At 36.6% G+C, this 26,035-nt stretch overlaps 1 protein-coding gene across 1 annotated transcript in view; it reads left to right on the top strand.

The window, feature by feature from the left end:
* Positions 1 to 26,035, top strand: part of TTN (titin) — a 281,643-nt gene that overhangs the window by 150,587 nt on the left and 105,021 nt on the right. The window contains 48 exon segments of the mRNA XM_053597943.1: positions 12 to 95; positions 207 to 287; positions 399 to 479; positions 591 to 671; positions 784 to 870; positions 982 to 1,068; positions 1,180 to 1,266; positions 1,378 to 1,464; positions 1,576 to 1,659; positions 1,745 to 1,828; positions 1,957 to 2,027; positions 2,076 to 2,112; positions 2,248 to 2,331; positions 2,470 to 2,553; positions 2,680 to 2,757; positions 2,883 to 2,960; positions 3,356 to 3,439; positions 3,909 to 3,998; positions 4,275 to 4,352; positions 4,561 to 4,638; positions 4,848 to 4,931; positions 6,319 to 6,402; positions 6,633 to 6,686; positions 7,195 to 7,281; positions 7,670 to 7,783; positions 9,168 to 9,236; positions 11,469 to 11,549; positions 12,437 to 12,511; positions 13,141 to 13,227; positions 13,648 to 13,710; positions 14,307 to 14,396; positions 16,496 to 16,543; positions 17,095 to 17,496; positions 17,655 to 17,933; positions 18,184 to 18,459; positions 18,597 to 18,736; positions 19,041 to 19,167; positions 19,263 to 19,526; positions 19,809 to 20,075; positions 20,221 to 20,484; positions 20,573 to 20,712; positions 20,859 to 20,985; positions 21,108 to 21,374; positions 21,484 to 21,750; positions 22,605 to 22,871; positions 22,962 to 23,101; positions 23,490 to 23,616; positions 24,392 to 24,534. Of these exon segments, the coding sequence (XP_053453918.1) occupies positions 12 to 95; positions 207 to 287; positions 399 to 479; positions 591 to 671; positions 784 to 870; positions 982 to 1,068; positions 1,180 to 1,266; positions 1,378 to 1,464; positions 1,576 to 1,659; positions 1,745 to 1,828; positions 1,957 to 2,027; positions 2,076 to 2,112; positions 2,248 to 2,331; positions 2,470 to 2,553; positions 2,680 to 2,757; positions 2,883 to 2,960; positions 3,356 to 3,439; positions 3,909 to 3,998; positions 4,275 to 4,352; positions 4,561 to 4,638; positions 4,848 to 4,931; positions 6,319 to 6,402; positions 6,633 to 6,686; positions 7,195 to 7,281; positions 7,670 to 7,783; positions 9,168 to 9,236; positions 11,469 to 11,549; positions 12,437 to 12,511; positions 13,141 to 13,227; positions 13,648 to 13,710; positions 14,307 to 14,396; positions 16,496 to 16,543; positions 17,095 to 17,496; positions 17,655 to 17,933; positions 18,184 to 18,459; positions 18,597 to 18,736; positions 19,041 to 19,167; positions 19,263 to 19,526; positions 19,809 to 20,075; positions 20,221 to 20,484; positions 20,573 to 20,712; positions 20,859 to 20,985; positions 21,108 to 21,374; positions 21,484 to 21,750; positions 22,605 to 22,871; positions 22,962 to 23,101; positions 23,490 to 23,616; positions 24,392 to 24,534 (6,038 nt within the window).

Below are 26,035 nucleotides of genomic sequence, written 5' to 3'. Positions count from 1 at the left end.
TATCTTTTAAGTGCCTGAAGTTCCCAAAGAAGTTGTCCCTGAAAAGAAAATGGCAGTGGCTCCTCCTAAAAAGCCAGAAGTCCCACCTGCTGAAGGTATTTGTCAATGACTTTAGGCTTCAGAAGATCTAACTCTTTTGATGTTGAGTATATTCTGTCCTTTAGGTGTCCATAACTTCTAAATGTAATTTACTAATATCTTTTAAGTGCCAGAGGCCCCAAAAGAAGTTATCCCAGAAAAGAAAGTAGCAGTGGCCCCTAAAAAGCCAGAAGTCCCACCAGTTCCAGGTATTTGTCACTGATCTTTCATTTCAGAAGATCTGTCTCTTCTGTTCTTGACTCTATTTTGTTCTAATGGTCTTCCTAACTCCTAAATGTAATTTACTAATATCTTTTAAGTGCCTGTTCCCAAAGAAGTTGTCCCTAAAAAGAAAGTGGCAGTGGCTCCTCCTAAAAAGCCAGAAGTCCCACCTGCTGAAGGTATTTGTCAATGACTTTAGGCTTCAGAAGATCTAACTCTTTTGCTGTTGAGTATATTCTATCCTATGGGTGTCCATAACTTCTAAATGTAATTTATTAATATCTTTCAAGTGCCAGAGGCTCCCAAAGAAGTTATCCCAGAAAAGAAAGTAGCAGTGGCCCCTAAAAAGCCAGAAGTCCCACCAGTTCCAGGTATTTGTCACTTATCTTTCATTTCAGAAGATCCGACTTTTCTGTTCTTAACTCTGTTTTTGTTCTAATAGTCTTCCTAACTCCTAAATGTAATTTCACTAATATCTTTAAGTGCCAGAAGCTCCAAAAGAAGTTGTTCCTGAAAAGAAAGTGACAGTGGCTCCTCCTAAAAAGCCTGAAGTCCCACCACCCGTTAAAGGTATTTGTCACTAACCTTACGTTTCAGAAGATCTAACTCTTCTGCTCTTGAGTATGTTTTCTTCTAATGGTCTTGATCACTCCTAAGTGTATTTTCACTAATATCTTTAAGTGCCAGAGGCTCCCAAAGAAGTTGTCCCTGAAAAGAAAGTGACAGTGGCTCCTCCTAAAAAGCCTGAAGTCCCACCACCTGTTAAAGGTATTTGTCACTAACCTTACGTTTCAGAAGATCTAACTCTTCTGCTCTTCAGTATGTTTTCTTCTAATGGTCTTGATCACTCCTAAGTGTATTTTCACTAATATCTTTAAGTGCCAGAGGCTCCCAAAGAAGTTGTTCCTGAAAAGAAAGTGACAGTGGCTCCTCCTAAAAAGCCTGAAGTCCCACCACCTGTTAAAGGTATTTGTCACTAACCTTACGTTTCAGAAGATCTAACTCTTCTGCTCTTGAGTATGTTTTCTTCTAATGGTCTTGATCACTCCTAAGTGTATTTTCACTAATATCTTTAAGTGCCAGAGGCTCCCCAAGAAGTTGTTCCTGAAAAGAAAGTGACAGTGGCTCCTCCTAAAAAGCCTGAAGTCCCACCACCTGTTAAAGGTATTTGCCACTAACCTTACGTTTCAGAAGATCTAACTCTTCTGCTCTTGAGTATGTTTTCTTCTAATGGTCTTGATCACTCCTAAGTGTATTTTCACTAATATCTTTAAGTGCCAGAGGCTCCCAAAGAAGTTGTTCCTGAAAAGAAAGTGACAGTGGCTCCTCCTAAAAAGCCTGAAGTCCCACCTGCCAAAGGTAGTTTTGCTGTGTTGTTGCTGTGTTTGAGGCTGTGTGTGTCTTTATCTTGTTTAATCTCATGAAAATACTAATATCTTTTAAGTACCCGAGGTGCCAAAAGTGGCTGTCCCAGAAAAGAAGGTGCCTGAAGTTATTCCTCCCAAACCGGAAAGCCCTCCCCCTGAAGGTAATATGACACTATTCAAATCAGTATTTTTTTTAAAAATGCTCTCTTTATTGTGAAAAGTTTTTTTTGCAAAATACCCCAGGTACTTTAGTCAATTCTAGCATTAAATTGAGCTCATGTCTTTAAAGTGTACGAGGAGCCTGAGGAAATTGCCCTGGAAGAGCCTCCAGCAGAGGTTGTGGAAGAGCCTCCAGCAGAGGTTGTAGAAGAGCCTCCAGCAGAGGTTGTGGAAGAGCCTCCAGCAGAGGTTGTGGAAGAACCAGAGCCCACTGAGCCTCCAAAAGGTACTTGGCCGGCAACCACTATGCCTTGGCCACTCTTCCCCCTTCTTGCCCTGACAATCCTGGGCATTATAAATTTTTTGTCTTGTTTCTTGCCACTCTTTACTGTTTCTAAAACATAAATTCTAATATCTTTAGTGACTGTGCCACCTAAGAAACCTGTCCCAGAAAAGAAAGCTCCTGCTGTCGTTGCCAAAAAACCTGAACCATCACCAGTGAAAGGTATTCTTTACTACCACTAACTTCCTACAGAAAAAATGCCTTTAATTGTCTTTAAAATGTTATATTCTGTTGTTCTACTTTATGATTTTCATTTGTCATGGAAACTCTGAGCTTAAAAACTACTAATATCTTTTAAAGTGCCCGAGGTGCCCAAGGAAGTTGTTCCTGAAAAGAAGGTGCCTCGTGTGGTTCCCAAAAAGCCAGAAGTCCCACCTGCTAAAGGTACTTGTAGCTGTCGACTGTTTGGTGGAGGTAGATGCTGCCTCCAACTCCTATAAGTGTTTTGTTATGTGTGAATCTGATGAATGTTTACTGGTTCATAATATTAAAATACTAATATCTTTAAAGTGCCTGAAGCGCCAAAAGAAGTTGTTCCAGAAAAGAAAGTAGCTGTTCCCAAAAAGCCAGAAGTCCCACCTGCTAAAGGTACTTGTAGCTGTCAACTGTTTGGTGGAGGCGGATTCTGCCTCCAACTGCTACACGTATTTTGTTCTGTGTGAATCTGATGAATGTTTACTGGTTATAATGTTAAAATACTAATATCTTTAAAGTGCCTGAAGCGCCAAAAGAAGTTGTTCCAGAAAAGAAAGTAGCTGTTCCCAAAAAGCCAGAAGTCCCACCAGCTAAAGGTACATGTCGCTAACGAGATCTGTAGAAAAGCACTCCCTTTGGTCTCAAAAGTCACTTCCCATTAAACCCTTGGTTAGCCCATCCTCTTGTATTCACAGCTATAGAACTGCTATTCTGGATTTTTAGAGTTTGAAGAATTTATTGTAACATCATTGACTTAAAAAAAAAAAAAAAGAAAGAAACCTGATGTATTTCTTACTAACATGGGTTTGTTAATTGGCCACGTTTTCTTCCCCACTACGCAGGGATCCAAGAACAGACCACTGACCTTACTGTGAATTTCGTTCTTAGATCTGTCCCTGTGTTATTTGAACAAAATGTGAAGTAGATGGGGTATAAATTTCATGTACTTTTCAACTACGCACAAGTTAAAATCTAACTAATATCTTTAAAGTGCCAGAGGTGCCAAAGAAACCCGTCTTGGAAGAGAAACCAGCTGTTCCTGTTCCCGAGAAAGTGGAGTCTCCTCCCCCAGAAGGTACACTGAGACCATTCGTGAGCTTACCATGTGTGACTGTTTCTAATTTAAGCTTTGCTCTTTTTTCTTAACTCATTACCTCTTGGTCATTTTCTATCCTTCTATTATTTGCCTTAATTCATCATTCTAAGTGTGTTCTGATATCAAATCTATTTTGGGTTATCAGTCAGCAGCATTTATATAGGTAATAGGGAGTTGTATTAAACAAAGCTTCTCTAATGTACACAGAAAGTAAGATGGGAGAACTAATGAGTACGAATGGCATTAAACACTGAAAGACCTTTCCAAGCATTCAAATCAGTAGACACAGAAGTCAGTGAAAATAAGATAGATTTCATCTCAACAGAAATAGTAAACTGCGTTAATTGTGATAATGAAAGAAATCAAGATGACTTTTGTGTTGGTGTTTTGTGAATTTTATAATATTGTTCCATACGTTGAAATAAAATTAACTAATATCTTTATAAAGTATACGAAGAACCTGAGGAAATTGCTCCTGAAGAGGAAGAGCCAATTCCTGTTGTAGAAGAGGAGGAACCAAAAGCCCCACCTCCCGAAGGTATAAGGCAGAAACCACTGTATAAGAAAATACAGTCATTTCACTTTTATACCTATTATATATCTTCTTTAAGGCAAAATGTCAGTCTTCTATCTCCTTTCTTGAAATTTGGCTTTATTGACAAGAACAAAAATTATCTGCAGACATAAAAAACTTTGCTCCTATGGAATTTCACAATGTGCATACCAAAAAATATATGTGATTTTTTAATTCATTCATTAATGTTACTTTTTTATTGTAATCATCTGACTCTAAAAGAAATTCCTATCATTCAAGTGCCTGAAGAGCCCAAGAAGATTGTCCCTGAGAAGAAAGTTCCTGTCATCAAGAAACCAGAAGCTCCACCTCCTAAAGGTACTTGTATTGAAATAAGTATTTACTTCACTTTTGTGTGCTGTCCAAAACTCTACACTATTTCCTTACTGCGTGTTGTGCTGTTGATGTGTTTGTCAACTGTTCTCTAGATGTTGTGTTGTCGAATAAACTTATAAAATTAATGTGCATATATGTGGTAGTGCATCTTATAATTTTATAGTAGTAAATGTTACTAATATCTTTAAAGTACCTGAGATGCCAAAGAAAGTTGTCCCAGTGAAGAAGGTCCCGACTGTTAAGAAGCCAGAAACACCAGAAGCTAAAGGTATTTATATCATGGATGACATCATAAGAAAAAAAAATATTCTAATATCTTAAGTTGTCTGCAATGTTGTTGTATGATTTGGGAACAAAAAAGTCCTTATTTTGTGCCACTAATTTTAATGCTGCTCTATTAATTACAGATTTTTTATCTTAACATTTTAAAACGTTTCTTAAATATTCTTTTTTAAAACAAAACTAATATCTTTAAAGTGCCTGAGGTGCCCAAGAAACTTGTCCCAGTAAAGAAGGAACCTGTGCCTGTTACCAAAAAACCAGAAGTCCTGCCTGAAAAAGGTACCCACCATGAAGAACAAATGCATACATAGTATTTCTCTGACAGCTATAGGTATATGAGCATTTTAATAAGAGTTCTTACAGCAAAAATACCATGAGTTTTACAGAAAGAAGGGGAAAATAATGAAGACAAAGAGAGAACATGTGTCAGTCAGCTAAGGGGGGAAAATGAATGAAGTTCGGTTATGCCATGATAGGGACATGTGGTAGAAGAGGACCTTTGCTCACTCAATGTGCAGGACACCCGAATTCAGTGAATCTTGTTGTATGTTTACCATTAACAAGACACTGTATTAGAAAAATTAAGACTAGATCATGTCTTCATACAAATTAAGTCTGGGAAAAGGATAGAGGTGATAACACAAGAGTACAAAGTACAGAAACACAAAGCAAGAAAACATTAATTTTTGGCAGAAGCTTTGCGGAAAGCCATGCAGAAATTGAGGAAATTGTATCCTAGGGAAAGGGAAGAGCATACTGAAAGGCACAGAGGTGGAGGGGTCTAGAAAGGGCAAGGAATGTCAAATAAGCTTACATAATTTGAGTATGGGTCAGTTGTGGATATCGTGAAAGATAATGCTGAATGTGAAAATAGGGTCATATTTTTGGAGTACTTTGGATGCCGATATAAGGCTTATACTTTATCCTGTAGGCAACAGGAAGCTTCAAAGGTTTGAAGTAGGTGTACACATTAGTAGGACTTGGGCTTTAAAAAGATAAACTGGTAGAAACTTGGGCTATTAGAAGATAAATAGTAAAGAGCCATTGCAATTATGAAGATCATTAAGAGATGAACAAGATCAGGGCGGGAGAAATGGGGAGAGCATTGGATTTGAGAGAGATGGAGACTGAGTTGGCCTCTGACTACCATGGAAGCCAGTAGGGAAACTGAGGAGCTACAGAAAATTGTAAGGCCTGAAGCTAGATGACCAAGAGCCTGGTTCACTGGGTCTCTAAACTGATATTAGAAGAAGATAGTGAATATGTATTTTCTTTTTTCAAGTATGGAAATTAGGAGCATGCATCAGGAACTTAGGAAAGAGATAGGCCTGGAGATGCAGATCTTGAAGTTGTTCATATGGAAATAAGAGTTGAGATGCTGGAATGATTACTCAGAAAATGTAGAGCAATTATTTTAAGTGTCAAAGTTAGGCCAGTGGGGAACACCTTCATTTTAGGGTAAACGCAGGACAAAAAGCAAATGAAGAAGGCTGACAAGACTCATTTACAAAATTAGGATGTCCAATAGGGTGCTATGCCTCAGAAGCCATTTTCCCCATGAAGTCTTATAAGATGAAGCTCTTCCCCCCATATTCTTTGCCTGCTCTTTGCAGAATCTTGAACATCTTATAAATTCTTAATAGTAAACAAAATCATATCTTTAAAGTGCCTGAAGCACCCAAGGAAATCGTCCCAGAAAAGAAAGTGTCCGTGCCCGTCCCTGAAGAGCCAGCAGCTCCACCTGCCCAAGGTACACACTGCTTTATAAATCTTGGAAGGATGACAGTTGTCTTTGTCATCTTGCTTTGATTGTGGATGGGTCTTATGCATTATCTGTCTGTCTCATGTATTGAAGTTATTGATGTTTTAGGGTCATTAGAAGAATATGTTACAGAGTGTAGTTGTGGATATGTAACAACTTAGCAGCTGCAGTATTCTATTCTGAATACAGTCTAAAATAAAATACTATGTTTTTTAAAGTTGAAGAGACTCCTGAAGAAATAACATATGAAGAAGAGACTCCCCCTGTTGAAGGTATACATAGACATATTTCTTCATTTTTTTAACCTCATGAAAACTCTTGTTAGAAATACAAAAGTATTTATAGGGTGACATCCCTTCTTGAAATTACATACGAAATCATTCTGACACATTTGACCCCTTCATTTTCAAATAGTTACATTTCTTTGAATGAGAATCTTTAATTTGATCACTCTTCTTGGTAATTGTAAATTCCAAAAGGCACCGTCAACTAAAGCAAAACTGAAAGAATTGAATTAGATCCTCAAATGACAACTCAAAATCAAATTTTAGAAGTCATTTCATTTGCCATCAATATACATTGAATACTTTGTAGTTGTTAAAAGTAAGTTCAGGCATAAGAAAATGGAAATTTTACCTCTTTACCCATGCAAGTGAGTTTATATGAATTGTATACTTTTCTTTTTGTGATTGTAATCTTTGCTTCTACGTGAATCTTGTGTCAGTCTTTGTGAAGAACCTTACATTACAATCTTATATCCTTTGTCAAAATTCTTTAAAGAACGGGAAATTGAAAAATATATTGAGCCCGAGAAACCTGAACCTGAACCAGAACCTGAACCACAGCCTGAAGAAGTACCAGTACCAGGTATCCAATTACTTGGACTTGAATCTTCATCATCATGCTCTTTATCTTGAAATGTGTATACTGTTCTACATGTCTTTGTTTTCTTCGTTTTAAATGTGCTCCCCATTCTGAAGTCTCCAGGTACTTTGTACCATCCCGTGTCCAGTGTGGCTTGTCGGGGGGCTTCCTTTGGTGTTTCACTGGTGCCTTTGCCGTACGTCTCTTCATCTGTGCACAGTGTGGACCGCTTCATGTTTTGTGTTGACACTGATACTGTGTGTCTAAAGAAGCAAACGTTTTACGTCCTATATACTGGTATATATAAATATATTTACATTTCTAGCAAATACATGATATATCCACATGCTAACATATACATGTAGTAATACTTTTGAAATACTCTTTCAAGAACCTGAACCTGAAAAGAAGGTTATTGAGAAACCAAAGCTCAAACCAAGACCTCCTCCTCCTCCTCCTGCCCCACCTAAAGAAGACGTGAAGGAGAAAATGTTCCAACTTAAAGGTATAAAATACCACTTCCAACGTCTTATTAATTCTTCACACTCTACCCTACTATCTGAAATGGTGCTTGAAAGAAACCCACGACTCTTGGAAGTGTGTACTTTCAGACATGACTGTGCCGTGGCATTGCATAGAGACGTGTGTTTCCTGCTGCTGCAGGGCCCCTAGGCTGCCTTCTCAAGCCATGCGTGCTGCCTCAAATGTCAAAAAGTGAATTGCTAACATCATCCTGGACATCCAGATATAGGGGCTGTCCAACTAACTTTCTTATGTGCAGTGGGGAGAAAGAGTTTTCTGATTTCAAAGCCTGATTGCTATGTATATCTGTGAGGTCTTATGCACGTGGAATGTGTAAGAAACCTTCACAAGATATTTTTAATAGTGCGTTAATAAATTTATGCAAAAGTCAAAAATTTTTTCTTAAAGAATTGCATGTGCTTTTAAAAAACATAGATAATATATTCATGGTGCCCAGTAGCTGATACGTGCTCCCTTACCATGAAAGCAGCACCCGTGAATGAGCTACCACTGTTTCCTCACTTTTTTTAATTTTATTTTTTTTGCAACTTAATAAAAACCCATTTGCCTTCCATGGTGGCTTTCAGGGTAGCTGGAGAAAGTGGTTATGAAGACACTTTATATCAGCATCTCTTCCAGTTATTAAACTTTCCTTCCTTCTTCTTAGGATTTTTCTTTGAATTGACACGATATTACTTAACTTTAAAAATACCTACATCTTTTAATGCTAAACTAAACTGACAGAAACACATTGTTCTTTTTTGTTTTAATAAAAATGTGTCTTATTTGTCATGAGATTGCCTAATCTAAAATAATCTAAATGTATTCTTAGGTAAGCATTTTTCCCATGCTTAGTTACCCATCTACAAAGCCAGAATCTTCCAGAGTAAGACGTTGCTTCTGGTGATTCTTACCCCTCCTGGCCAGTAAGGGGAACTTCCAGCATTATGAGTCAAATACAGAAAAGATGGCACTTCTTAAAAAGCCACCCATCTCTGTCTCAAAAAAAAAAAAAGAAAGAAAGAAAAGAAAAGCCACTCATGTGTTGAATGATACTCCATGAGTGACACACTTAAATAGAATTTCCTTAATGTAAAATTTATACTCTAAGGACATTTTCTGCCTCGTGTGAAGAACAGAAGTTGTCTTCTCAGCCAGTCTTTAATTTACTACTCAACTCTGGAGTAAAGCTGCAATCTATTTTCATGGTTTGGATGCTTCTTGTATGTTCTTTGGAGGCTGTTCTTGGCTGTAATTAATACTCTCTGGTTATGTGCAAAGCTTGGTTTTGTTTCTTAGACTAGAAAATTAATCATTTAATTAGATTAAATATACAAATAATAAAAGTAAGATCATCTTCTTTAAAGCTGTTCCAAAGAAGAAAGTCCCTGAAAAACCCGAGGTTCCAGAAAAAGTGGAGCTTAAACCTCTAAAAGGTATTTCACAGGCTGGAAAATACATCCCCATGTGGCATCCCTTCATCTGCCTCCCTAGAATGTTCTCTCTCTCTCTCTCTCTCTCTCTCAATGATCAGAGTGATCTCATTCATTTATTGAATTTTTGTGGCTTTTATGGTCCTGGCTCATGAGCGTTGCTTCTTTTGTCTCCCATCAATATCATACATTATGTGGATAGATAATGTTTATCTTTGTCTCATCTACATATGTCTTTTTGCATTTTCCTAACTTAAAAATATTACATTTTACTAGTTAGCTATAATTTATATTAGGAGATGGCTTAGGTTAAAATGCTAAGAGCTAGTTGTGGAAAGTGCAGAATCTCACCTGAACAAACATCAGCAATTTAGCCAGTGTTGAACGTACTAAATAGCAATCATATCCTCCTTCCATATTATTAAGACGATTCATAAGGATTTCCAGATGACCTTCTGGTCTTTCTCTTTCACCGACTCCCAGACATTCTCTCGGATGTACAGAACTCACATTTTTGATAAATTTTATTGTCATTGCAGGTCGTTTTTCAAAATTTGTTTTTCTTTAAATAGTATTTTCCCAATATAATAATTAGACCACAAAGAAAAATAAATGAGTCATAAAAGTATAGACACTGTCTATCAAAAATAAACTCATTAATTTTTTTCTAGTAAGATTAATGGGTAGCAATGTTCTGTTTTAAGGTAATCAACACCTCTAGACCTAGAAATTGAATCATACTTGATCATTCTGAAGTTTTAGAAAAAAATTACTATGTGAATATACATTTCCTGATTCATAAAGTAGAGATTACAACATGATGTTATCATGAAAATTAGCTGGTAAACATTAAAATGGCATATAAGGACATCTAATGACTTTTAAAATAATAGCTGTAACAATGTGTTCTGAGTCCCAAACATTACTAAGATATTAAAAATAAAATAATAATATGGAAAAACAAATGCACAGATATATTTTTGCTATTTCCATTATAGAAGTAAAGGAAATATATATTACACTATAACTGTTTATATTAATCAGATTCATGGTCTTCTCTTTGAGTTTGATCAAGTTATACATTGAGAATATTGGTGACTCTAAAATAGTATTGAAGGCCAGCACAATTTAACATGAATTAAAAATTCCACGTTTAACTATAACATATTTACTTAAATGCTTAACATTAGAAAAAAATGATAATTTAAAATAAAATACATATTTGCCCCCTGTATGTTTTACATTTTGGAAGAGACAAAGTTATCTTTATCACATGAAAAACTATTTAATGAATTGCAAATATCTTGCTTAAAGCACCAAATGGAAAATTTTATAGAAATATCTTAAAAATTCAGATTTCATATAAGCAAACAAATGGTTACATGATACAAATAAATGATATTTTAAATTAGATTTAATTGACATTAGTAGACAGCTATAGTGGTTCAGTAATCACCAGATGTTTTTTCTCCCCCCCATTTAAATCCATGAGAGCTATAATAGCAAAAGAGGGTGCTCTATAAAATAAAATCGTCCATCATGCTTGGTATGAACTATAGACACAAGAGGAAATGAATTTAAAATTCCTTGCGTCACTTAGTTTAAATTTAACAACATTTTCTTATTCGTGAAATATGAGCTTCCAACACTAGCTATGAAATTGTTCAGTTCTATAATTTTACCTGTGTATGATGTCTAAAAGGAAACCTTTAGAAAGGCTGTTTCTCTTCTATATCCCTTCTATAGAGTATGATATGGTCCCTCCCCAGTATCAAGGTCACAAACTGGATCCCTTGGCTTTCCCCTTCCATCGGTGGAGAAGACTGAATGATAATACTAATGCTTGCCAATATCACTGTAATATATTTAATGGTCAGGGAGATATGAGTGTAGATCTGGGCAATCTGCAATCGCAGGTTGGAGCAAAGATGTTGTCAAGAAGCCTGCAATGTGGTGAAAGATCCATAAAGTCAGTACAGAACATCTTCTACACTCATTTAAGATCAATATATTTGCCTTCAGTTAATGTAATTAAATTTCATCACATGATTTTATAGATGTTTGCAGAGCAAATAATTTAAAGTATATTATTTGATAATTCTGTGATATTTGTATGCCACCATAATTATTACTCGATGCACCATAGTTAACTAGTTTTAGGAAAAACTATTTTTCTTGTTGAAATCCCGTTTTTATATGAATTCACTTCAAAATTTCAAATCATATTCTTTCAAGTGCCTGGAGTTGAAAAGAAAGTTCGCAAATTACTTCCTGAACCCAAACCTCAACCAAAGGAAGAAGTTGTTCTGAAAAGCGGTATAGTATTTTTCAACCATCTATCAGCTTTAAGAACATGAAAAAATTGACTTGAAAGCTTACAAATGTTTCTGTCTCTTACTGTTCTTTGAATTAGATTTCCCTATTTATCAAAATTTGTTTGTAGTTTCATTTAAAATTAGAAGTACTGTTATTTTCAAATCTTTAAAAAAAAGAAGACAGAAACTTGTGAGCATTCGCAGTATTTTGAAATTTTCCACATTAATAGGCGCAACTAAATTGATAACATTCTAAACTAACAACAAAAATGACCATGACTGCCATTGTCATAACCAAATTACATAGTAAAATACACTAAACCTATTAAATACTTCACATGAAAACTATTTAAGCTTAAATTCAGTATTCAGTTTGAAAGTGTGTCACAAGATCACCACAACTAATAAATAACATTTTTAATAAACTGAACATTTCTTTCCTACTAATAAAATATTAAATAATTAGAAGGAAGCAAGATACTCAAATGAAGAATCAAGTTCTAACATTGTCTTCACAAAGAGTGACCAATTTCTAGGCCACATTTGTTTAGACAAACCCCTTAAGTTAACTTTGTGCTTATTTACATACTCATTAAATTATAACATTGAATTATTAATAGAATTCATTACTATTCAAAGTATTCATTTTGTGTGGGAACTTTTTCTGCCACAGACATGTCTCTGAAAAGATTTAATTAAGATAACTTAATTAGAATATATTTTTTTTAATTTTAAGAAGCATTTTTAGTGTAAGTGCTAATTTTCCAGGGCACCGGGTCGCATGCTTTTCATTTTCTTTGCTTTGTACATTATTTGTACTTGTCAAGCTTATTTCCACATCTTCATTCGTTTGTCTTGGTTTACATATAAACCTTTTTGTCTTTAAAGTTCTAAGAAAGAGACCTGAAGAAGAAGAACCTAAAGTAGAACCTAAAAAAGTAGAAAAAGTTAAAAAACCTACAGGTACGAATCTCAGTGACATCTTGCAAAATTATTTTTTAACGAAATGGACATTTAACAAAAGGTTTATCTTGTAAACATAAATGAAGCTAAATATAAACATAGCTTCGTATTTCATCTGTGATGTGCTCTATGTTTTCCATTGTCTGCTTTCTGTTTAAATATTTTTATAGTAATTCCCAAATCATTCCCACCTTCCCCAGCACTTCATTCTTATTACTAGTTTGCTACTTAAGTTCTTCCAGTGAAAATGACTGAAATAATCAAGTTGGCTGCAGAATAACTTCCTGGGAGGGTGTTGGCAAAGATTTCATAACATCTGGGAGTTTTTTAATTGGGTTGGTTTTTATCAAATCAGCCTATTCCGAAGGGTGCAATTGCTGGGAACTATTATAGAAATGATTTAGAAAGGGAAAACTAATGGGGATGGCGAGTACGGGGATGGAATAAAAGAAAGAAAAATAAATTGAGGCAGAGTCAAGAAGAGAAAATAGAAACTAATTGATAGAATATAAGGGGGGGTTTTTTAGTCAATAGGGCTTTTGAAAAACAAATTATTTAATTTGGTATTTTATATGAATTGATCTATAAATATTCAAATCTTAACTCTACAAAATAATCTTATTTTAAAGTACCAGAACCACCTACAAAAGCCGTCGATGAGGTGGAAGTGCCTACTGTTACAAAAAGGGAAAGGAAAATTCCTGAACCGAAAAAAGGTAAAAACTTACAGGCACTTTCTTAGTTGTCTCTAAAATGCAAATATGTATCATTTTCAATATTACATGTATTAAATGATTATAATGGCATCAAGATTTGAACACAGGACTTTAATCTAGTTGTCACTTGCAGCTTAATTTTCTTTACTTTTTCGCTCTCCTGTGTGATTGGCTAATAATCACCCAACTGTTAAATAAATTACTAGGGGGAAAAAATGTTTTCCTAGGCAGTGAGATGAAGAAAATTAACACCCATAAAATTGCCTATTTTCCAAGTATTTTGTTTAAAATGAAAAATAAATTTAGATAAAAATTCTAATATCTTCTAAGATATGTTAAGTGTGATTAATTTTGGTTTTAACTTGGTGAAAAACTTCAAAAATACTATGATAACCTGCTCATTACTGTGAATTATTTTAGTGCCTGAAATTAAGCCACCAATACCTCTCCCTGCACCTGAACCCAAACCAAAGCCTGAACCAGGTGAGCAAGCTTGTCCTCAGTGTCAACAGTATATCCTGCATGACTCATACAAACAATACGTGTAGTTAATAAGAGAAAGTAAGTGAAAGTCAGCATGTAGCAAATGACTTCTGATGTCTCTATATGCTTAATGCTGCAGTCCCCAACTTTTATGGCACCAGGGACCCATTTCATGGAAGACAATTTTTCTATGGGCTGGGGCAGGAATTGGATTCTCAAGTGCACAGCCTAGATCCCTGGCATGCACAGCTTTACAGTAGGGTTTGCACTCCTTTGAGAATCTAACACCACCCCTCATGTGACAGGAGGCAGAGCTCAGTTGGTGATGCAGGCAACGCAGAGTGGCTGTAAATACAAATGAGGCTTCACTTGCTCTCCTAACCACTCACCTCCTCAAGTGCAGCCCAGTTCCTAACAGGCCAGGGACCAGTATCGGTCTGTGGAGTGGAGGGTGGTGACTACAGGCTTAGTGCATTATTCTCTGAAAACTAGTTAATTTGAGGATTTTAAGGTTATATCAGAAAAGGCAAAGAGACCAAATAAGCTTTCAGGAAGTGATAAATGGAAACATTAATACAATGGATATCTCTCTACAGAAGTGAAAACAATCAAACCACCTCCCATAGAGCCCGCACCAACGCCCATCGCTGCCCCAGTAACAGTGCCGGTGGTCGGAAAGAAAGCAGGTATTTATCCTGTAATTTTTCTTTTTGCTAGTTTGTTTTGGTGGCTTAATAAAAATATTCATACTTGATTAAAATTCAAGTCCTATTATGGAACACAGGCACCATTTCAACGGTGGGGGCATAGGATAAGCTCCTACCTTTTCTTCATCTGATATCCTTTCCCCACATTCTCTTTTGCCCAATGGCTGCATACTGTGTTTGGTTGGAGTGTATGTTCTTGTGATGCATCATTTCTTTCTTATGCTTTGGGGATTAAATAATGAATATGTTTAGGGATGATGAAAACCAAGGGAATAGATACCCTCTTGACAGCATATGTACAAGAATCCCATAGAGTTTCAGATTTCCCTCATGCCCTAGATGAATCATGAATGAAAATGTTCTGTAAATGTGTAGTGTTGATGGTCGTATAACAATATGAATATACTTAATGCAATCAAATTATACACTTAAAAATGGCTAAAATGATAACTTTTATGTTAGATATGTTTTGCTATAATAATAAAAGAAAAAAGATAATTTTAGCCTTTAAATGTATGTAAACATTTAGATCAATAATAATTTTCTTAAATGTACTAACTTTATGGTATAGATACCTCAAATCCAAACTTACTGTACTTATTAGTTGTGTGTGAATTTAAAAACCAAAACTGATCAGAGGTATAATTATAAATCATTGATAAATACACATCTTAACTATTTGACCTTTGGCAAGTTGCCTAATTGTTTTAAATTTTCATTTTAAATCATTTAGAAAAAAATTATGTTATTTATATAGATTATTAACTGATTGTTAATTATATATCATATATTTATTTTATATTTATATTTACATGTTACCTACTATACATTATACAATAATCACTTATAAAATACTTTTTTAATTACTCAGAAAAATTTTTTATTTCAAATTATCTCAAAATATTTGGATTTTCATTGTGTTTAGTGATATGAAAAAATATGCTATTGCATATTGTTTTGACTAAACTTAATTTTTAATATTTATATTTTATCACTGATGTTTATGATTTAGACATTATTCTTTTAAACTTTTATAATTTTAGTGGTGTACCTTCATTAGTTCAGAAAACAGTCATGAACTGCGGATTGGACTGATTAAGTATGTGTAAAAAATAAAGCTGTTCTCACATCCTAGGGGCTGAAGCTGGTGAACTAGTTTTAAAGTTTATACTGACCCTACATTAATAATTGAATGAAACTTAAATGTAGGAAGTCTCTTGCTTCTACCTTAGTTCATTGTCTAAGGGAAATCCTCCAAGGAACCCCTATACAGAGGGTTCTAAAAAATGCATACATATTTTAAGAAAGGAAAAAACTGTATTAAAATTGTAATCTCGGGCGGCACCTGTGGCTCAGAGGAGTAGAGTGCCGGCCCCATATGCCGGAGGTGGTGGGTTCAAACTCAGCCCCGGCCAAAACTAAAATTGTAATCTCAATATATGCCAAAAACAAAAGATGAATAAAAGTCACATTTGAGGACCTCTTATTACTGCAGAAGTCAAACATGACTTGAGGATTATAATTTTAATAGTTTTTTTTTTTCTTAAAATGTGTATGCGCTTTTTTGGCACCTTATGTATATGTGACACTGTTTTTCCCCTGAATTTGTTTGTCTTCTTAACTCAAACACAAAAAGAAAAGGTTTTTTGTACCTTTGGGGACATTTCCCTTTTTCCTACACTGTTCCTTGGTTCCCATAACCAACACATATAAAAACATATAGAATATTTTACATAGCTGGGCATGAACAGAACTCTTCCATACAAGGCAACAGTAAGCCCTCCAAAAATGGGAAGAAAATAAAGACATTTGCTGAAAGAATTTTTTAATCCTAAATATGTTGTTAGTTCAGCTTGGTCTCATCAATCTCTGAATATCAGAGTATTCTCCATAAAAGTCATACAAATGAAACCAACTTTTCTTTATGCATTAATATTTATTTAAAAAGAGCATGACTTCACAGCTATGATTTAATAAAAATAAATAAATAAAAATAAAAAGAGCGTGACTTACCCTTCCTATTAAACATAAAATAAGTCTGGAAATGTTTTCAATGCTGAGTTTTCTTCTTGTTTCAGAAGCCAAGCCTAAGGAGGAAGCTGCCAAACCCAAAGGTCCTGTTAAAGGTGAGGTTCGCGTCCCTTGTACCTGTATTGTAACTTCTCATTCTGTGGACTTCCAAACTTTATATTAAAGGAGAAAAAATTTCAAAATGTATGACAATCTTTATTATTTCTAATTGAATATGCTAAAACTAGCCTATTTTCTGATATTTCAAATTACTGTATTTCTAATATTATGTAAGTAGGTATTAAATGTATAACCGACTATATTTTAGTATAATGAATCCTGTAAATTCTCAGCTTCATTTTTCACATGCATGATATTTGCACATAGCAGATAAACTAATTAGACATTAATCTGGATATTTTGTACTTAGGATTAAAACTCGAGAAAAGGAAGAGCATTTATTATTCATGGATTCCTTCTACCATCTCATTTTCCTATCTGAAACAAGGCTGATAAATGCAATTGACCTTTCAATTACCTGGTCTTTAATTTTCTGTTCTTGTCTTTTAATTTCTTTGTGGCTGATTTTATCCAGCAGGCAGACAAGTATGCACTTTCTGACTCCCATGAAGAAGCCGTATCAACTTTTCATTTTATTTTGAATTAGGTGTAGCCAAGAAGACCCCTTCACCAATAGAAATTGAGAGGAAAAAGCTAAGGCCAGGAAGTGGTGGGGAGAAACCTCCTGATGAGGCACCGTTCTCCTACCAGCTAAAGGCCGTGCCACTGAAGTTTGTGAAAGAAATCCAAGACATTGTCTTGACTGAATCTGAGTTTGTTGGCTCTTCTGCAATCTTTGAATGTTTAGTCTCTCCCTCCACCGCAATTACAAGCTGGATGAAAGACGGTAGCAATATCCGTGAGAGCCCAAAGCACAGGTTCATCGCAGATGGCAAAGACAGAAAGCTACACATCATTGATGTGCAACTTTCCGATGCTGGCGAATACACCTGTGTTTTACGTTTGGGAAACAAAGAAAAGACCTCCACAGCTAAACTGGTTGTAGAAGGTAATTTCCAGTCTTCTGAATGGTATCTATCTTGCACTTTACTACAATAAACCTTAGTAGCAACTTTTACCATAGTTTGAGATAAGACTTCTAATTTTCGAGTTTTATTTCCCTGGAAATGTTGTATATATTGAAATATATACCAAAATTCTCCACAGAACTTCCTGTGCGTTTTGTGAAAACACTGGAAGAAGAAGTCACCGTGGTCAAAGGACAGCCACTGTACTTAAGCTGTGAGTTAAACAAAGAGCGCGATGTGGTCTGGAGGAAGGATGGCAAGATTGTGGTGGAGAAACCTGGTCGAATCGTGCCTGGTATCATCGGCTTGCTGCGGGCCCTGACCATCAATGACGCAGACGACACTGATGCTGGAACATACACCGTTACTGTGGAAAATGCCAACAACCTAGAATGCTCGTCTTGTGTAAAAGTAGTAGGTTAGTACCTTACCGGGACATTTTGTTCTGCTCATCATGACACTAAAAAAATGGAACAAAGAACTTTGTTTTCCAATATTAGAACATCAGAAGTCTCAGACTTTATATAAGAGGGAAAATAGCAATATATCATAGCAGATTTATTATGTTCAGTTTCGCAAAATTTTTTCTATGTCTGAAATTTACTTAGGAAGTTCTATATATTACTTGTTCAGATCATAATCACTTTTCTGATCTCATTTTTATACAGAAGTCATAAGAGATTGGCTGGTGAAACCTATCCGAGACCAGCATGTGAAACCCAAGGGGACAGCTATTTTCGCCTGTGTCATAGCTAAAGATACTCCAAACATTAGGTGGTTCAAAGGATACGATGAACTCCCGCAGGAACCAACTGAGAAGACTGAAATACTGAGAGATGGAAACCATCTATTCCTCAAAATTAAGAATGCTATGCCAGAAGATATTGATGAATATGCAGTGGAAATTGAAGGGAAAAGATACCCAGCAAAGCTGACACTTGGAGGTATAAAAATCTTACCTTTTATTCTGAAAGAAAAGTTTTTTATATGCATAAGGCAAAATAACATATCAAAAAACATGAAAGCAAAGCGTTGCTTCATCATTTAAAGCATTATGTTACTTTATCCCTGATTAATACAGACCGTGAAGTTGAACTGCTTAAACCAATAGAGGATGTTACCATTTATGAGAAGGAAAGTGCAAGCTTTGATGCAGAGATCTCAGAGGCAGACATTCCTGGACAATGGAAACTGAAGGGAGAACTGCTAAGGCCCTCACCTGTGAGTCATTTCCCATATTAAGTTGTTGCTCATATAAAGTAACTACATCCTATATTCACATTTGACATCTAGGTTTGGTTTAGTAATGGTAGAATTACTTTGGGCTTCTAAAGCCTCAAAGAAGGGAAGGAATTGGATGCAGTATTTGTGGACAACTTAGACAATTTTGTAAAATGTTTTGACAGGTGATCTCCTGCTTACTTGTATTAGTGGTAATTTTTTTAACTTCATAGAATCTGTACCTGAAACATCTCTAGGAGAATTTTGTCTCTTTCAAATGCTAACTAGAACTATTGTTTTTCAGACCTGTGAAATCAAAGCAGAAGGAGGAAAACGCTTCTTAACTTTGCACAAAGTCAAACTGGACCAAGCTGGTGAAGTCCTGTACCAGGCCCTCAATGCAATTACAACTGCCATTTTGACAGTAAAAGGTATGGGGCTCTTGGAACTCCTGCAGGGGGGCTCAACCTCATTTCACATCCCTCTGCATTCTGGAAAACCCTCACTCTTCATGTTTGATTTTCAGAAATCGAACTTGACTTTGCTGTGCCCCTGAAGGATGTCACTGTTCCAGAAAGGCGACAGGCTCGATTCGAATGTGTCCTCACCAGAGAGGCAAATGTTATATGGTCTAAAGGACCTGATATAATCAAGTCATCTGACAAATTTGATATCATTGCCGATGGAAAGAAACACATTCTTGTGATCAATGATTCTCAATTTGATGATGAAGGGGTATACACGGCAGAGGTGGACGGCAAGAAGACCTCAGCACGGTTATTTGTTACAGGTGAGAGAGCTGAGATCCGTACTATCTCACATGCAGGCATATAAACATTTGACTTTAAAGAGAGAACACCAAGTTCTAAAAGCTGTGACAATCAGCACCCCTACTTAACTTTCACAGGTCACCAGAACAACCCCCTTGATGTTTTGAAATGGAGCTGTATTTAGAAAGATGAATACAATAAATGCCACGCGAAATAGGTCCCTTCTATTCAGGCAGATTAGAGTGGACTCTTTCTGGAGATCAACTGAATTTCTGAGCTTACTATGCACACTTGTGTTGCAGGTGTAAGACTGAAATTCATGTCACCTCTTGAAGATCAAACAGTGAAAGAAGGTGAAACAGCAACTTTTGTTTGTGAGCTTTCTCATGAAAAAATGCATGTGGTCTGGTTCAAAAATGATGTCAAACTCCACACAAGCAGAACAGTACTCTTCTCCTCTGAGGGCAAGACTCACAAGCTGGAAATGAGAGAAGTGACGATGGATGACATCTCTCAGATAAAAGCCCAAGTCAAGAACCTGAGCTCCACAGCACACCTAAAGGTCATAGGTAAATATGACCAGCTGTTCCTCGACAGCCAGTTTATGGATGGTGGGCGCGGGTGATAATTAAATATTCTGCAAGCCTTCCTCTTTCATAAACTTCAGTTTTCACATTCTTCTGATAATACTGTCTTGCTGAATGTTTTTTACAGAGGCTGATCCTTACTTCACTGTGAAATTACATGACAAAACTGGAGTCGAGAAGGATGAGATTATTTTGAAGTGCGAATTGAGCAAAGATGTGCCAGTGAAATGGTTCAAAGATGGGGAAGAGATTGTCCCTTCACCCAAATACTCTATCAAGACTGATGGCCTGCGCCGCATCTTAAAAATCAAAAAGGCAGAACTGAAAGATAAAGGCGAATACATGTGTGACTGTGGCACAGACAAGACACAAGCCAATGTGACTGTGGAGGGTGAGTTACTCAACAGTGTAAAATGCACCACATGGGAACCTACAGTTTATTTGTTCAGTTATACTAACAAAATTTTGTATAATTTCAGCTCGACTAATTAAAGTGGAAAAGCCTCTGTATGGAGTAGAGCTGTTTGTTGGTGAAACAGCCCGCTTTGAAGTTGAGCTTTCTGAGCCAGATGTTCACGGCCAGTGGAAGTTAAAAGGGCAGCCTCTGACTGCTTCCCCTGTAAGTCAAGATTAGCTGATCATACAGGAAGGGGGTTGCATGGTGGTTCAGGATAAAGAAAGATCTGAAATCTTTTGATGATTTGGAGGAATAACTATTTATGTAAATGATCTTCTTTCTTTCCTTCTCATCCTCACTCCAAACAGGATTGTGAAATCATTGAAGATGGGAAGAAGCACACTCTGATTCTTTATAACTGTCAGCTGGATATGACAGGCGAGGTTTCCTTCCAGGCTGCTAACGCTAAATCTGCAGCCAATCTGAAAGTGAAACGTATGTGCTACTTGTCAGCCACCATTTTGACTTCATTTTCAAGACTTTCCATAAGCCCCTGCATCCAGGGCGCTTACCAAGAGAAGCAATTTCTGACTTTATGCACTGTCCTTTTCTTTCAGAACTGCCTCTTATCTTCATCACACCTCTCAGTGATATCAAAGTCTTCGAGAAGGATGAGGCTAAGTTTGAGTGTGAAGTGTCCAGGGAGCCCAAAACATTCCGTTGGCTAAAAGGAACCCAGGAAATCACAGGTGATGACAAAATTGAGCTTATAAAGGATGGCACAAAACATTCAATGGTGATCAAGTCAGCTGCTTTTGAAGATGAAGGGAAGTACATCTTTGAAGCTGAAGATAAGCACACGAGTGGCAAACTAATCATTGAAGGTAAACATCTTTATCCAACAGGCCACTGCTAAAATGATTTAGGATTTTTGCTTTTATTTTTATATAAAACAAAGTGCTGGAATTAATGAGATCTTTTTTTTCTTGATAGGAATCCGGCTTAAATTCCTAACCCCTCTCAAGGATGTAACTGCCAAAGAGAAGGAAACTGCTGTGTTTACCGTGGAGTTGTCCCACGATAACATCCGAGTTAAATGGTTCAAGAATGACAAGCGCCTGCACACCACCAGGCTGGTCTCGATGGATGATGAGGGGAAAACGCATTCGATCACATTCAAAGACCTGTCTTTGGATGACACCTCCCAAATTAAAGTAGAGGCTATGGGGCTAAGTTCAGAAGCTAAGCTTACTGTGCTCGGTAGGGGCTTTTTAAATTTAAATTTTATTTCATTAAATTTTGCAGAAATATGTCAGAATCTATTATAAAATAGTCTTCTAAGTATATTTTGCCTGAAAGTAACCCCAGTCCTTAAGCAACTATCACATATAATATCAGGCTTATTTCTAAAACACTTTTACCTAAAAATATGAAGACTTGAAAGTAATGGTGATTCTAGTTTAGGCCCATAAAATAGCCAGTTAAAATCAAAATTAAAACTCTGAATTAATTATTAAGCCTTATTGTGTTTAAAATTGAAATATATAAATACTTTCCCAGTCTTCACTTTATCAAAATAATTCAGAGAAATATTTTTCAAGTTTCTAATTAGAGAAAATAAAACAGAACTACATTAATAAGCTCATTGCTTTTCTTGGCCACTTAATATCAAGAAAATTAAGTATGAAGTTTAACATGTATGGACACTATTAAAGACAAACTATTAACCAATTTAGAAAAACTATTAACATGGATCTGAAAGTGTAAAGGTAAACTAGACGTAATAGAGTTGCTAAAAAACATTAGAAAAATACAGTCAATAGAGGAACACATAATTATATATGAAGCTAAATTTCATAGTTTCCTTTAAACAACTGTTAATAAAATATTCTAAAGGACAATATAGATGGATGCGATCTTGGTAAATTGCATGCCAATTGGATTCCCTTTCTGATATTTAGAGAACTTTTGAACATAAATGTGTTAAATGATTGAACACCGGGTACAATTTTAAAATATACCCAGAGCTCTATTAGTTGCCTCTTAAACTTTCCAAGAGATGGTCATTTCCCTAGGTGGTTAATAACATTTTTTTGCTTATACTTTACTTGCAGAGGGAGATCCATACTTTACAGGAAAGCTTCAAGATTACACTGCTGTAGAGAAAGATGAAGTGATTCTACAGTGTGAAATTAGCAAAGCAGATGCGCCAGTGAAATGGTTCAAGGATGGGGAGGAAATAAAACCATCCCCAAATGCTATTATTAAGGCAGATGGCAAGAAGCGCATGTTAATCCTAAAGAAAGCTCTGAAATCAGATATCGGACAGTACACCTGTGACTGCGGGACAGATAAAACCTCAGGAAAGCTTAACATTGAGGGTAAAGAAATCTTCATCAGTTTCACTCTTAAAGCCAATGAAATGACTTCCGCCAGAGGCTAACGGCTCCTGTGACCTTTCATTGTTCCAGATCGGGAAATTAAACTGGTCCGGCGGCTGCACAGCGTGGAGGTGATGGAGACAGAGACAGCCCAGTTTGAAACGGAAATCTCTGAAGAGGATATCCATGCCAACTGGAAACTGAAGGGAGAGGCCCTGCTCCAAACACCTGTAAGGCTATTTCTGAACTTGTCAACATCTAAAGGAGCTGGGTGAAACAGAAAAGAGCAGGTGGAAGTCAGAGTGCACGCAGGGCGTTTAAAACACGAGAGCAGGTTCTCTGCTGGACCATGAGCCAGTGAGGGGCATCGGGGTTCACACAGGCATACCCTGTTATTTTTGATCCAGCAGAGTGGGAACAAGATTATAGGGATTCTGTTACTGCTAGTTTGTTCAGAATTATACAGCTAAAGTGAATGCTGCTTCTAAGAGTGCCTTATTTCACAAAAGAAAGTTGATATAAAATTCCCTCACTATTTATTTGTAGGCTCTATCCTTGGGGGGGGGGGAACTCAAGAAAAATGATTTCCTATGACGCTTTTGCTCTTTTTTGGTACAGGATTGTGAGATTAAGGAAGAAGGCAAAATGCACTTTCTCATTTTGCACAACTGCCGCCTGGACCAGACCGGTGGGGTAGATTTCCAAGCTGCCAATGTTAAATCTAGTGCCCACCTCCGAGTTAAGCGTAAGCATTATGTGTTTTTGCTGAAAATTAAAGAAACCCTTTTGCAGAGAAATGAATGTGAGCAAAGTTAATTGGAATTATTTGATTAGAAAACTTTTTTTAAAGTTCAAAAACTGGCTTTCTTGTATTCACTTCCTTGGCCTCCCAATACAGAAGTGGTTCAAGTTTTTAGAAATTTCATTGACCTTGCCATTTGAACAAAAGAAAATCTAGCAAGTCAGATTTTCCTCGTCTGGGATTTTTTCATTGAAAGTAGATATACATATAGTAAGGATCTAACTCAGAATTGCTAAAGCAGCTGTACACTGTAGCACCATAAGGAAAACTTTGCTGCGTGGACATTTCAGACTCAAGAAGGGAGGCGGGGAGCATTGGGTGAACATTTTTGGAAGGTGCAAATTGGTTGATGGATATGGACAGCCTCCGAGATTGAGGGCCCCTTGTCCTCTCCCAATCAGAGTCTTAGTTATTTTGGAAATCACATACCTTATGTAGCAAGGGGAACTTGACGCCTGGCAGAGAGACAGATGCAGTGCAGATTCTCTCGCTGACCTTGTACATCCAAAGGGCCCTACAAACACCCACTCCCCGGTCACCAGCTCTCCCCATCGCGGCACCACAAGGCCATGCTCACAGGGGAGTTACAATAGGGGCCGGTCCTGTGGCTCTTTCCTTCCTGAAGAAAGTGAATGTGGAGCTTAATAACTGAGTCTGCATTTATTCTTTTGGAATTACAAAATGAGTAATATGAAGCTGTTTCTTTCCTCCCGAAAAGCACGAGTAATAGGTCTTCTGAGGCCCCTAAAGGATGTCACCGTGACAGCAGGGGAAACAGCCACTTTCGACTGCGAGCTGTCTTACGAGGATATCCCAGTGGAATGGTATCTCAAAGGGAAGAAACTAGAGCCCAGTGATAAGGTAAGAAGCAGGTGTACGAGGGCCTCGTGTTACTGGTCCTTTTCCTCTGGGGATCTTCAGTTTTCACTTCTGCATTCCTTTTCCTTGGCACTTTCTAACGTCCCTTCCATCACTTTTGCCTTTTTCCTCCCTCCTCTAACCTGATTTCTGCTGAATGCATAAAGCAGATTTTTCAAAATGTTCTTGTGTTTAACCTGATATTTTTATTGACATAGAAATACAAATTTAAAGTATGATCAAGTGTTGTGTTTTTTTTTTAAGAAAAGACAAACACTCTTTAGCTATCATTGATAGTTTATTTAATTAACCAGAAGACAGGAAGGATCAAAAGGCTTTCTGATTGGATGTTCTGCAACAATGGTGCAGGCTAAGTTTAAAGGTTAATTCTCTGTTGTCTAGTGTTCCACATATAAGGGGATTAAGAGAAGACTGAAATTCCATTTCAGGCAGTTGATCAAGTAGTTGAGATAACTTCTCGGCAGATTTGCTCTTTAAGCATTTCTCCAAAGCTATTTTTAACCTTCAAGTGCTTTGAGCTGTGCAAATTCTGGAATGCAAATGGACTATTTAAAGTACAACTGATGGTACTGACAAGAAAGAAGGGTAGCTGTGGTCGTCCACATGTATGAATGGATATAGTTTAAGAACGTTTGCTAAATAGCCAGCTCCCAGTGTCAGCTTTCACTTGCATTCTCTATGCCCAAGATTTTAGCTGTCAGTAAAATCTAAAGGATTATTCAAATAGGCCAAAATGCAATTTGCCTAAATTGATCTATGTATTTGGTCCACTATAGATATGTTTAAATTATCTTGATTTTGAATTCTTGAAATAAAATATATAAAATACATCCAGCATGGCGTGGAAGTAAAGCACGAGACAGTACATATGCTCTTCGGCATTTTTCCCTAATATTTCAGAAATAATATTGAGTGTGGTATCAAGACCTCAACATGAATCAAACTTTTATAATATAAAGGAATATAATTTTTGAAAGATTCTTTTTAACAGCCACAAAGGTGACTGACGTGTTAAAAAGCAACGCCTTTAAGCAACTGCCTTAAAACCAATGAGAAAACTAGTATTCTACAAAACTAATTACAGAGCAATTCATTAACAGTCATCTGATAGATTAGGTCTGCCTGTTACACAAACAATAAGGAGAACTTTTTCGTTTTTTTTTTTACCAACTAGAAAAATCAGTAGTACATTCAAATTGTAGCTTGAAAATCAAGTTGCATATCAGAAAGCCTTCCGTTCAGTGAGGTCTTCTAAACTGGGTGATGAGGGAATCTCTACCTTTATTTCGAGAATTCTTTTCCTATTACTGTGGTTTGATTAACTTCATGTCTAACAGCAGACAATTAGCCTGGTGCAGTGGCTTACCCCTGTGGTCCCAGCTACTTGGGAGGCTGAGGTGAGAGGACCACTTGTGCCCAGGAGTTCCAAGCTACCGTGAGTTATGATCGTGTCACTGTACTTCAGCCAGAGTGACAAAACAAG

This window comes from Nycticebus coucang, chromosome 7 (assembly GCF_027406575.1).
Source record: "Nycticebus coucang isolate mNycCou1 chromosome 7, mNycCou1.pri, whole genome shotgun sequence".
NCBI lineage: Eukaryota > Metazoa > Chordata > Mammalia > Primates > Lorisidae > Nycticebus > Nycticebus coucang.
Note: the sequence above shows the minus strand (reverse complement) of the source record. Positions and strands in the feature narration are given on the sequence as shown.